The sequence below is a fragment of the Ovis aries genome, chromosome 3 (genome assembly GCF_016772045.2).
Source record: "Ovis aries strain OAR_USU_Benz2616 breed Rambouillet chromosome 3, ARS-UI_Ramb_v3.0, whole genome shotgun sequence".
Lineage (NCBI taxonomy): Eukaryota > Metazoa > Chordata > Mammalia > Artiodactyla > Bovidae > Ovis > Ovis aries.
The window spans coordinates 62394593-62408297 of NC_056056.1; the positions used below are offsets into that span (position 1 = coordinate 62394593).

The 13705-nt window shown below is 56.5% G+C and overlaps 1 protein-coding gene across 2 annotated transcripts in view; it reads left to right on the forward strand.

The window, feature by feature from the left end:
• Positions 1-12072, forward strand: part of SH3RF3 (SH3 domain containing ring finger 3) — a 159966-nt gene extending 147894 nt beyond the window's left edge. The window contains exons 9-11 of one of the 2 annotated variants that reach the window (XR_006059191.1): positions 6028-6356; positions 8811-8891; positions 10794-10907. Coding sequence is in view for 1 of the 2 variants with exons in the window: in XM_027966794.2 (XP_027822595.2) it covers positions 6028-6356; positions 10794-10962 (498 nt within the window). In the remaining variant the exon portion in view is untranslated. Of the gene's footprint in view, positions 1-6027; positions 6357-8810; positions 8892-10793 lie in introns of both variants that reach the window. The other variant, XM_027966794.2, reaches the window with a different exon arrangement.
• Positions 12073-13705: the final 1633 nt, after the last annotated feature.

Consider the following 13705-nt stretch of genomic DNA (forward strand, 5'->3'; position numbering starts at 1 on the left):
CTGGGGAAGGGAACGGCTACCCACTCCAGTATTCTGGCCTGAAGAATTCCACACTGTATAGTCCACAGGATCGCAAAGAGTCGAACCTGACTGAACGACTTTCACTTTCACTTCACGTGCCAGTGAGATGGGACTTGGGGCAGCACACACAGTCCCCTCACTCCTAACCACTGTCTGTGCGGCCCAATCCCACCAGCACAGCCGCCCTTCTCCTGGGGGCACTGCGTCCCCACCCCTGGAGCAGCCCGCTTGCTCGGGTCAGTCCGCAGAGATGCGGTCCTGGGTGGGGCTCCCCTGGATTTCTAGAGGAACCTTCCTTGCCTCTGTTTGGACTCATCACCCTAGATTTGGGGTGTGGCTCCCACTCGGGATGAATAAAGTGAGGCTGGCAGGATGGCAGTTTTCAGAGCCTGCGGGTGTTCAGAGACACAGATCCAGGGGGCTTGGCCTAGAATATGTACTAGTCGACCCATGGGTGCCAGACTCCCAGCTGCTCCTTGGGATAGTGGGTGTGGGGCCCCAGCCTGGAAATTGCAGGACTTCCCAGAGCCCAGGAAGTACCTTAGTTCTGACCCATGAGGCCCTGCCCTCACTCGTGACTAAAGAACCCTGTGGCCTTCCCAGGGCCCACCCAGCTGGCCCATTTTGGCACCAGGGAGGGCAGCACCCCTCCCCGAGTCCCTCTCCATAGCTCTCCAAGGGCTTCTGGGTCATTCTGTCTCCATCTCCTCGTCCCCTGGGGAGACACATACTATGGAGTCATCATGCCCCAGCTTCCCAGAGCTGCTCCAAGCTGGTCATGTCAGCCCCCAGGTTGCAGAACCAAGGGTGGGGGTGATTGGGATGCAGTGTAGCCCTGGGTGCAGAAGGCCATCGCCAGCATCTGCCTCGGGCTGCTGGAGGGGAGGGACGGGCAGACCCTGGGAGCCTGACACCTGAGCAGTCCTGCGCTGTCAGTCGGGGAGCCTCACCTCACAGGACGTGGGGCAGCTGGTCAGAGCTTCATAGCCACCGCCCTTCACCTTGTCGTTTCTCAGCTGAATTAAACCATAGCCTCTTATCCCTGGTGAAGGGCGTGACTTGCTTTGAGAAGCTACCTGCACCCAGCCTGGCAAGTCCAGGGGCTTCAGAGAACCCAGGAAGCACCTCTGTTCAGAGCCGTGAGGCCCTTCATGGCCCAGCAGGTTACACTCCTGTTGGGGAAAGACATTCAGGCCTTCTCCTTCCTGTTCTGGCTCTGCTCACAGCCCCTGCAGCTCAGCACAGGGAAGAGGCCCCCTCTGCCACACATGTCATCACAGCCTGTGGGAAGCACAGCGTGAACACTCGCATCCTGTGAGGACTGCTGTCTGAAGAGACGAGGTCCTGGCACTGTTCCTCTGGCTGAGCGTGGCACTTCCGTGCCCAGACAGTGAGATGCAGCCGTGGAGAGACACCCGTGTGTCACTGGGTAGACTGGTGGCCTCAGAAAGAAGTCTCCAGCCAGCTCTGGTAACCATGGTGACAAGAGGGTGCTAGGGACAGCAGGCAAATGTCTGGCATGTCTTATTTCATCCGGTCCCCAGGCAGCTCTCCCGAGCAGGGACTGTCGTCACCCCCACTCCACAGGTGAGGAAACGAGGCCCAGGGGCACCTGCTGGGAGGAGTGCCAGGTGGCGTGGCCCTTGCCCCCACCCTCTCATGTTGGGCCCCAGCCTGGCTTTGCACCCTGGGGCCCTTGGGGCAGGCGCATGTGCACAGGTCTCCTGCCTTCATAGAACCCTGGCCGCAGTGCCTCCTTCCCTGTGCTGGCCTTTGTGACACCACTTGGTGCAATGACAGAGTCCTGGGCTACACAGCAGAGGTGGGACCACTAGGGTCCAATCCTGAGTTCAGGGCCCTCACAGGGTGCTGACACCCCAGGGGTTTGGGCCACCCAGTCCTGGCCCTGGGAGGCTGTGACGGTGAGGAGTGGCGGATGTCAGCACTTGCTCGTCTGGTGGACCAGGGGCCACAGGGAGGTAACCCAGCCCCCCGCCCAGACCTGCTGAGCTAGAGCTCAGCATAGCACCCAGGTTTCCTGCTATGGAGGCTGCTAGCCAGTCCATATCACACCATGGCCCTCACTGAACATGGGGTACCTCTGGGACAGCGGGGTACGCAGGACACTGTTGCAGTGTGTGGTTACCCGTAGTGCTGGGGGCCATGTGTCAGGGAAGCCTGAGGCTGGCAGGAGAAGGTGGGGCTCGGTCCCAGGAGCTCCAGGACCTGAGGCAGGTTTGGGCCAGTCAGCCCTGACCGTGTGATTGTTCTCGGGACACTGGATGGAGGCCCGGTGGGTCAGCAAACACTGAGTAAGGACCTGAGGCGCAAGGCAGTAACGCCTGGAGGGTGAAGGGAGAGCAAACGCCCTCACCCTCGCTCATGCTGCTCCAGCAGTTATGGAACAGGCAGTGTTGGGGTCAGAGAGTGGCTGGGATCCTGTATGCAGACTGCCAGCTCCCCTCCGATCCCGCTGGCCCTGCCTCCAGCACCACCCCGTGTCCACCAAACGACTCCAGCCTCTCAACCAGGCCCCCGAGGAGCTGTCCACTGTTTTGCTCTTCTCACAGGCCCCACCACCCGCCTCCCCACCTCCTGGCTTCTCACCTGGACCTGCCCAGCTGGCTGGCAACCAGCCCAGCTTTCGGGCCACCCCAACCCCACTCCTCCAAAACCACCTCCCTTCCCATCCGTGGAACAGCAAAAGTTCTTTCTGGTACATCGTGTCTAGTACCCTGTGAGCAGAGCAACTTTTACAAGTTTTGCTTTCATCATGTTTCCTCTCAAATTAAGAAGAAACAACATTTGACATAATAAGTCAGAAAATTCCAAAATATGTAATAAGATGAAGTACCACTGAGCCCCTCCTGCACCTGCTCTCCTGAGCCAACATTGGCCGTCTGGGGGACTAGATCGCTTCCCCGATGGCAGCGATGCCCCCAGGCCACTGAGGGTGGACGCAGTCGGAACATGGTCCATGACCCTTGACCCATGACCCTGAACTCCTGTCTCAGCTCGTGGAAATGTCCTTTTGGGCATCTGGCAGAGTGCACGTGTGTGGCTCTGTCTGTGCCCTGTGCTTGGAGGTGGTGGGAAGAGCCTGCCCTACCCACAAGTGCGTTTGGTCCTGCAGGTTGAGGTTTTCCTAGGGGATCGGGGCTAAGCCTTGCAGACCAAACCATGTCCATGTCAGTGCTGCCCACCACACCTGCCCAGCATCCAGCGTGTGCCCACCAGCAGCTTTAAATGTCCTATGAACAGAAGCCAGGACACAGGGTACATCTGTGTGAGAGAGGTGGGGCCATCTAACCCCGTGGATTAATGAGGAAGACGTGGCACTCAGGTTTACTTCGTTTAATTACATGAATTGACTCCCTAAAAAAATTAATGTCACATTTTATAAATCATATTCTGTTCTCTTTGACTTCTTTTAATTTCAGAGATAATTTTCCACAATTTTAACTGACTTAATTGGCAGCAGTTCTTCATTTAAGCTTTAAATTTCTTTTTCCTTTGGCCATTTCCTTTTGCATTAACATTCTAAGGAACAAACCCTCTAGGGACAGAAGCTATCATTTTATTATTTTTAACGTGTTTTACGGTTCTCCTGTAATGAATGTATATCTCTTTTATATACTGGTTTCCAGGTGATTCTTTGCTAGTAGGCTACGACTTTATCTCAGGGTGTGTGTGTGTGTGTGTGTGTGTGTGTGTGTGTGTGTATGTGAGTGCATAAGTGTTTGTCTTTATAATGTCCCCCTGGGCTCTTCTCGGATGTGCTGACCTAGGTATGGACCTTGACAGCCTGGCTTCGCCTGTTCCTTTGTCTGCTGTGCCTGGCATGGCTGCTGTGCCCATTGAGCCCCTATTCCTACGGTGGTCCTTGTCACCCAGTTGGCAGGTGCAGGTGGTGGGAGCCCAACACAGGGCTGGCAGCCCTGGTGGTAGGCCTGGCGACCTACTCTCCTGGGAAGGCTGTGGCTTTGCCAAGAAACCTCCCAAGAGGCCTTGCCTACTTGCCCTGGGCCTGTCCTAACTGTGTCTCCTTCGCCTTGATTTTATATGGAGCAGCAGCCAGAGCTCTGAGCTGGGTGAGACCTAGCAATGGGCACAGGCAGACCTCACCGGGGCTCGAGAGCCCCTCCCCCTGGTGGCTGGCAGGTCTCATGCAGGCCCCTCCCCACTGGGCATGCACGTCCTGGCTAACTCACCCAGCAGGACTCTCTGGCTATGATGCCACCAATAACCCAGCTCATGCCTGGAACCCCTGTCCCTGCTCTGGTGCCCACGTGGTCCAGCATCCCCAGCAGGGTTTGTTGGTGAGTGTCCAGAATTCAGTCCCTGTGCTCTGAGAACCTGGCTGGCCCAGCAGAGCAGCAGGAAGGGCAGTCAGCCCTCAGCCCCTTGGGATACAGGCTGAGCCAGTGATGCCCCTCCTTCTGTCATGGATGGCACCACGGGGCCACTGGCAGGCCTGGGGACCCATCATGTGGATCTTAATTTTATTCACCTGTGTGTGCTTGCACACACATGCGCACATACACACACGTATGCCCATATGCCTGCATACACATACATACGTATGCATGCTGATACAGTCACACATAAGCACACACATTCACACATAGGCACAGACATTCACGCAGAGGCTCGCATATTCACACAGGCACACACATATACTGTTAGGTTACTTTTAGAGTTTTCATCTCCAGATCCCACTTGACCACTTGATAGCTGGTGGGTTTTTGCCAGAGACCCCACAGAGTTTGGGGATCTGTTGCCAGCCTGGCTCCCTTTCCAGAGCCCCCAAGTGAGCGCCAAGGACCCTCTGTGCACTTGAGCTGGTGCCCTCCCCCTGCTGGTCTCAGTTAGGAAGCTGTCATCCTGGCAGTCCCTTCCTCTGCGGGAAGGGCCTCAGGAACCTGGCTACTTGGAGGGTGGCAACGCCTCCGAGCCAGCTGCATGGCTCCCCCTGGTGGCTAACTGACCAAAGCTCTCCTGAATGTGTCCCATGCTCATCTCTTGGTGGATGCTAATCAAGGCTGCCCTGTGCCACGTTGCCCCCATGCCTGCTCCCCTCCAGGCTGGGGCTTGCCCATGCCAGCCGTGGTGTGCATTCAGGACATCAGCTCCAATCCTTTCTATCAGTACCAGTGCTGGGAGTAGAGAAAAACTTCGGATTTGTTCCTACTAAAGTGTTATTGACTTACCTTGAGGCACACATCCCTGCTAAGTGTGCTTTATGGCGATTTCAGCACTGCTGACTCCCCAACAGCCTGGGGTGGAAAAAAGAGTCCCCATCGGGCCACTGTAGGGTCCAACCAGCCCCATGACCCAATCAGACGCTGTGGTGGCCATCGCCGACCCGGGGCTCCGTGTCAGACTCAGAATGCCTCCTGTTTCACACCACACCCCTTGCCAGCTAGCTAGTCCTCATCCAATGTCAGAACAGTCAGTTCCAGGAGAGCTGCCAAACTGGACACCAAGGCCAGCACATTTCCATGGAAGCACTTCTGCGTGTACACATCTTCCTCCTCCACACACCCTCACTCATACATGCACACACATGTGACACACGTGGAACTCGGCTCCCCGTGTGGTACAACCACAAACAGTGCTGTCAGGGCCTCCAACTGAAGGTGTGCGGGATACTCGGTACTAATGTGGAATAACCACCCCCTCCCACTGTAGGAGACCCATGGTGCCCTCCGCTGGTGATGTTTCCAGGCTGGGATGTGGTCCTGAGATGGGGGGTCCTGAGGTCAGGGTTCCTGAGAGCAGGAGTCTGGAGGGGGTGGCCCTGAGGCGGGGGTTGTCGGGTTGGCACTTCCAGGTCTAGGTCTGTGCTGGTGTGTCTTCCACATCTCAGGAAAGAAAGGGAGATGGGAAAGCTTTCCATCTTCACTGCCCTCCTCTAGGCAGCTTTACTTGACCGACCAGAGTCTCCTTACAGGGCCACACCGCTTGCTAGAAGCACTTACCCAACTTTGTTTTGTGTGTCTCTAGAAAGACAGGAAGAGTGGGCTGCTGAAGCTGCTGGCCGGTGCGTCCACCAGGAGGAAGTCACGCTCCCCACCATCCACCTCTCCCACCCATGACCCCCAGGCAGTGGATGCCTCGCTCCAGGGCGCGGTGGGGCCCGAAGTGTCCTTGCTGTCCATCCACAGCAGGGCTGGGTCCTGTCCCATCGAAGGCGAGATGCAGGGCGCCTTGGGGATGGAGCCACTGCACAGGAAGGCGGGCTCATTGGATCTGAGCTTCCCGTCACCCACCCGACCAGCCGCGTTCTCCACAATCGCTGTCCGCCCTGAGCCCAAGCCACTTCCCAGAGAGAGGTAACGGGGGGAGCTCTGTGCTTCCGGGCCTGGGTGCAGTGGTCTCTGAGGTCTGGAGCCACTCTGGGGAAAGGGATGATGGGATTCCTGGGGAGTGAACCTGCCTGGTGTCCCGCACTGTCCCAGAGACTCGGATAAAACAGGAGCAGGTCTCACATTCTGAGTCCATGTGCAACCCGAGTTTGGATTTACAAGGAGAATCTGGTGGAACTGAGGTGTTCAGAACCCAAAGAGATGAGCTGCGCCCCCAGCCCCGCAGGAACCTGGAGTGATCCCACCCCAGGCAACTCTCCTGGAAGCCTGGCGCCCTCACCTGAGATTGGCTCAGGGTTAAACCATATGACATGGCCAGTATTCGTCTGCTTTTCACCAAAGCCAGCGATTTCACAGAGTTCAGCACAGAGTTTCTAGATTAGGAAACTGAGTTCACCAAGGCATCAGGTGGAAGGGCCACAGGTCAGCGTCCTCTTGGTGAGCAGGCCCATGTGACTCATCAGTCCTTAGAGAGCTTCAGACAGGCCAGGAGCCTGCAGGGAGGAAGTACTTTCCTTTCTGAGCACCTCCTCTTCCGAGAGCTGCGTGAATGGTAAAAGGAGGGGCATCTCCTGAGAACATAGTCCTGGTCAGAATCCTTCCCACTGACCAATCCTTCCCAGAATCCATCGGCCACACTGACCAATGCCAGCTCTTCCGTGTGGCCTGAGACACACCTCACACACCATGTACGCCACAGACACCATGTACATCAGACAAATACAGACACCACACACACACCATGGAAATCAGACACAATACAGACACCACACACACACCATGGAAATCTACAGATACCACACACACCATGTACACCAGACACAATACAGACACTACACACACACCATGGAAATCAGACACAATACAGACACCACACACACCATGTACACCGGACACAATACAGACACCACACACACACCATATACATCAGACACAATACAGACACCACACACACACCGTGTACATCAGACACAATACAGACACCACACACACACCGTGTACACCAGACACAATACAGACACCACACACACACCATGTACATCAGACACAATACAGACACCACACACACACCATGGAAATCTACAGATACCACACACACCATGTACACCAGACACAACACAGACACCACACACACACATACATGCCACCCACAACCTCACACACCACACACCTGCCTTTCTTCCTCCACTTCCCTCCACCTTGGGGCCGCTCTCCCACATCAGAGCCTTCCTTCTTACCCGAGACCAGCCCAGCTGCTATGGTCTCTGCAGGGGTTTGGCCTTCTCCAAGGCCCACAGCTGGGCTCCTAGAGCATCTCCAGTCAGGGTGATAGGCCCTGGAGGTCCTGAAGCTGCCCTCACATCTCCTCCTAGTTCTTTTCTTCTCAGCTCTCTCAACCTCCAGACTCCATGCGGGGCTTAAAAGACCCTGCTGTGAAAAATCTCAGGAGTCTCTGAGTAACTAGAAAATTCAGGGAATTCCTCCCATTCGCTGACAGTCCCGGCTAATCTGGGTGTCATCCCTGGGGACCTGGATGCCCTCCTGCCCAGCATCCTGTACAGCTCATTAGTGACCAGCACTGCCTAACATGGCCCTTGCCCTGCATAGCCCTGTGCAGCCCTGCGCAGCCCTCAGGACACCAGGTCCTGGCCCCCAACAGGCTGGAGCCAAGGACGTGATGACAGCAATGTAACCTTCAGGCTGGGGCAGCTCACCCAGCCTCAGGCCACACTCCCAATGTGTGGATGAGGGGTGCTGCCACTGGTCTGTCTGGTGCCGCCTGTGTGCAAGCCATTTCTCCTGACAGTGATCTCAGAGGAAGGACCTTTAGGTTGAGGGTGCTGTTGAGGGGGACTGCCCAGGTGTGTGTGGAGGAACCATGCGGAGCACCCCCCAGGCTCTCAGGAGGGGGCCTTGGGAGCCAGGGTACTGCCCTTCCAGGAACCTAGCCTTGGGTGGTCTGCAGCACCTCAGCCTCTGGGCAGTGCACAGGGAGTTGTGTTTCTGGACATTGCTTAGGAGTCAGGAAAGCTCTTGTCCGGCTGTCCTGCTGGGGTCGGCTGAGCTCCGGCTTGCGCTCCCTCTCCGTCCTCCCCCTGTGTACCACCGTCCGCCGCTTAACAGCCATGTCACCCAAATGAGTGCCTTTGCTGTTTGAGTCCCAGTCCCCACACACAACATGAGGATGATGGTGCCTGGGGGTTATTATATTTGCAAAGCAGCAGAATTAGTACCCAGGAAAGGACCAACAAATTTGTTGTTCAGTTGCTAAGTCATGTCTGACTCTTTGCAACCCCATGGACTGCAGCACGCCAGGCTCCTCTGTCCTTCTCTGTCTCCAGTGTTTGCTCAAACTCATGTCCATTGAGTCAGTGATGTCATCCGACTGTCTCATCCTCTGTTGCCCTCTTCTCCTCCCAGTGAACACCAAGGGCAAGGACAACCATAACAACACAAAAGATGACGTGTGTGACAGTGTCGTGTGACATCACGTACATGACAGTGAGTGAGATCATGGTGGGGGGGGTGGTCTCCCCCCTTTGATTGACAGTCCTTCCTGTTCACATACATAGCTGGTATGTCCTCACCTCCCGCTGGCCTGTCAGCTGTCGAGCTCTGTTGGGATTTAGAAATTTCTTGCTTTGATTTCTTGTGGGTCATGATAGTGGAATAATGGCTCTCAAAGACATCTCTGCCTTAATCCCCACACCAAGGATAGGATGGCAGATGGGCCAAGCAGCTGACCCTAAAGTGGAGAGGTCACCCAGACCCAGGCGTGCCTGTGTGGCCACAGGAGTCCTCACAGCAGACAAGGAGTTCAGCTTGCCGTGCTGGCTTTGAGTCGGAGGAAGGACGAATGCTCCTCGGGAATGCTGGCAGCTTCTAGGGGCAGGAGAAGGGGAGGGACCCCACGGGGGAGGGGTCTCCCCGAGACCCTCAACTGTGTCCCCGTGAGGTTGTGACAATCGTCAGGCTTTTAGAACTGCCAGATGTGTACATTGTTACGTGCTGTCTGTGGGAATCTGTCAGACGCCGCAGGGACCCCAGGCCCATGTAGACCTTTAGGTGTGGTGTCCAGCGTATATTTTTATCATTTCCAAGGTCTGGTAGGCACTGCTGTGATGACCTCAGTCCCTACCTGGGACCCCTAGTCCTCACCAGGGCCCCTCATGTGACATAGAGGATGCCCCCCACCCCGCACGCCAGGCAATGGTGCCTGCAGCAGTTGAGTGGTTTCTGAGCCCCTTCTGCAGACTTGCTGTGTGTGTCTGACGCACGACACCAGGACTGTGCCGCGAGCTGCTGCCCCTCTTTCTCTTGGTGGGCAGCCCTCAGAGGGAGGGGAGGGAGGGCCCAGAGCTCCGAGAACATGGGGGCAGGGGGTGACTGGAGAGAAAGCATGTCACAGTCTGCACCCTGGCCCAGGGAGGACACCTGGGGGTTTGTGGGACTCGCAGGAGAACAGAGGGTGGCCTGGCTGAGAATGGCTCTCCCCAGCCCAGCCTCGACCACTCCTTCTCTGCCACTGCCCACAGCAGGGATGTGAGCCAGACTGAGCCCAGGAGCAGGAGGTCCCTGTCCGGGTCACCTGTGGGCCAGACCAGTGGGCAGAGCTGAGCTGGGAGGTAGAGCCGTGGGGCTGAGGTAGGTCTGGAGGGAGTGGGGACAGATGGAAGCACAGGTCCTCTTCCCAGAGTGCTTCTCGTCTGAGCCATGTGGTGCTAGCCCAGGAGGGTGGTGTGGATGGTGGGCTGGTGGGTGGGGGTGGGGTGGGGAGAGATGAGGAGCATGGCGAGGCCCAGCGCTTGGCGGGTCCATTGCGGAGACTTTGCTGACCCTACATTCCCAGCCCGTGGTGTCTGCGGTTTGCAGCCGGTGAGAACAGGTGCTCTTCTGGCCACCAGATCACCCAGAGTGGGGCGTGCATGGAGTCCTCAGCCCCCTGCCCGGTCATTACCCCCGGAAGGGCAGTGGGCACAGGGCCAGTGGGAAACCAGTGGGATGCCTGTGTGGCCCCCAGCTGGAGGGGTGCGGACCAGCAGCTCTGCTGGCCTGCATGGCAGGGAGGCCGGGTCACAGCCATCCGCCCTCATCCTGGGGGTGCTTTAGAAGGCTGGTCCTCAGAGCTGCCTCCTTGAGGCTTTCCGATCAGGTGTGGAGTGCAGACCCACCCTGTGCCCTTGTCCAGGCAGGGCTATCTCAGATCTGGGGAGCCCTAGGGGGGAGGGGGCCACCTGCTGAGGCCTGTGTGTCTGTTCCTGATCAGAGCCCAGGCATTCAGCAGGCAGAAGCTCCCACAGTGGAGACCCAGGTGGATTTTATGGCACGTTGGTCCAAAAACGGGTGGGAGGCCCTGGAACCCTGGAGACGGCTGCTCACTCACCCCGGTGTCTGTTTCCCCAGGTACCGCGTGGTGGTCTCATACCCACCCCAGAGCGAGGCAGAGATCGAGCTGAAGGAGGGGGATGTGGTCTTCGTGCACAAGAAGCGTGAGGATGGCTGGTACAAGGGGACCCTGCAGAGGAACGGCCGCACGGGCCTCTTCCCCGGCAGCTTCGTGGAGAGCTTCTGAGGCCGTGCCTGCCCCCCAGGGACAGAGGTGCAGGGACCCCAGGGGAGCAGCCACCAGAGGCCCCAGTCCTTCCAGGCAGGCGGCAGGACCCACACACTGTGGGGTGGTTTGCTCCCAGGACCCTTCTTGCCCTCTACTCATGGGGCTGACAGGGAGCACAGGCCCAGCGCATTTGGAGAGCGTTCTCAAGGCAGCTCCGGGCTTCACTTCGGTCTGGATTGCTCCTCACCCCATCTATACCTCAGGCACCACCACCAGGACCCTTAGCATGGTGCCCTGGCCCAGGTCATTGTCGGCCAGGTCCCTGAGGAAGCGCTCGGCTCCCGCGGGCAAGGTGTACACAGTGCTTCTTGCCTTGCTACCACGGTCCTGCTCCCGTGCTTCTTTCTTACACCTTTTTACTGCAAAGCTGTTAGACTTTATAAATCTCTAACAGGTCGTACACTGCCTATTTTTCATACATCTGGTGCTGCCTTTTTGTAAAACTAGTAGGACTTGGTTGAAAAGATCTCTGGGGAGACAGCAAATGGGCAGAACTTCTGCAGGCACCCTGTGAGCCTGAGGAGCCTGGTGTTCACAGCCTCGGTCCTCCTGGGGGTAGAGGGGCCTCAGTGTTGGTGGGAGTTAGGAAAAGCCTGCCAGTGGCCCCGCTGCATCTGGAGATGTTCTGACAGGGATGGCAGTGAAGGAACAAGAGGGGGGACCCCAGGCCACGAGGCCCTCCTGTCACTGTAGAGAGGAGACCACACCCAAGGCTTCCACTGTCAAAACGTGCAGTGGTCACCGCAGTTCAGATTTGCCACCTTGTGGAGGTTTCACCAAGTTTCCTTTAAATAGATAACTACTCTGTTCTCAGTGCAAACCTTGGTCTCGAGACCAGAGACACGGGGCTAACCAGGGCCACCAAAGGCCCACAGGAGCAGAGTCAGGGGTGGCAGCCATGCGTTGAATGCGGGCTCTGGCTGGGAAATGCTTGGCACTTTGCACAGTCACACACACGCACCCGTTGTTTCTGTTAGACACAGATGTGTGTGATTTTGGAGGAACGAACTGATGACAAACCATGATGCCTGTGATTCCGAGTCTTTAAATAAAACTGAACGTGGAGAAGTCTGGTTTCTGGTTGGGGGAGCAGTCAGGTGGGGCCGGGCTGGGTGGGAGCTAAGCTGGTAGAAGACCCCCACATCCCCTCCACTGCCTGTGGGTGCACAGCCCTGCCACCGCCAAGAGCCTTGGAGTGGGAAACCTGTCTGTGTGGTAGGGTGGTAGGGCACTGAGGGTATGGGGGTACCAGACAGCCACACCCGGCACAGGGAGGAGTCCACTGCTGGGCCAGCAGAGCTGAGCCTGGGTGGGCGTGGGCATCTCTAGGTGCCCTGCAGGGTCTTGCCTGCCTGGAAGGGCAGAATGGCTGTCTATAGGTGATGCCCCCCGCCCTTGCTTGTGGGAAGCCATCATGCCAGGAGTCATGCAGGTCCTGTGGGCTCGGGGCGCCTGGAATCAGCCTCTAGACGAGCACACTCATGGCTCTGCCTCAGGCGTCTGGGCCAAGGAAACCTGTCGTGGAACACTGGGTGTGGGGTGCCTGACAGCCACTAGCAGGAGGGGTGTCAGGAGGCTGCCAATTTCCAAAGGGGAGCTTGTCACCAGCAGCAGGTGGAGGACTGCCCACGGCCCCGGAGCTGCTCTCCTGGCCTGGACTACTGCCCAGAACCTTGGACTTTCACATCACTTGAGCTGGAGGGGAGCTTAGCCCCAAGAGCTATTTCTCTCTTCTACAGGAATGGAGTGAACTTGGGGGTGGGGAAGGGAAGGGAGGGGAGGGCTGCACTGCCATGATGAAGCCTCCACTCACCTCTCCAGGAAACCAGACCAAAGACACTTGGCCAGATGGGCAATGGAGTTCAGTTCAGTCGCTCAGTTGTGTCCAACTCTTTGCGACCCCACAGACTGCAGCACACCAGGCTTCCCTGTCCTTCCAACTCCTGGAGCTCGCTCAAACTCATGTCCATCAAGTTGGTGATGCCATCCAACCATCTCATTCTCTGTCATCCCCTTTTCCTCCTGTGTTCAATCTTTCCCAGCATCAGGGTCTTTTCCAGTGTGTCAGTTCTTCCAATAAGGTGGCCAAAGTACTGGAGTTTCAGCTTCAGCATCAGTCCTTCCAATGAATATTCAGGACTGATTTCCTTTAGGATGGACTGGTTGGATCTCCTTGCAGTCCAAGGGACTCTCAAGACTCAAGAGTCTTCTCCAACACCACAGTTCAAAAGTTATCAATGCTTCGGCCCTTAGCTTTCTTTATAGACTAACTCTCACATCCATACATGACTACTGGAAAAACCATAGCTTTGACTAGACGGACCTTTGTTGACAAAGTAATGTCTCTGCTTTTTAATATGCTGTCTAGTTTGGTCATAGCTTTTCTTCCAAGGAGCAAGCATCTTTTAATTTCATGGGTGCAGTCACCATCTGCAGTGATTTTGGAGCCTGCAAAAATAAAGTCAGCCTCTGTTTCCATTGTTTCCCCATCTATTTGCCATGAAGTGATGGAACCAGATGCCATGATCTTAGTTTTCTGAATGTTGAGTTTTAAGCAAACTTTTTCACTCTCCTCTTTCACTTTCATCAAGAGGTTCTTTACTTTCTGCCATAAACGTGGTATCATCTGTGTACCTGAGGTTCAGTTCATTGATATTTCTCCTGGAAACCTTGATTCCAGTTTGTGCTTCATGGAGTCCCG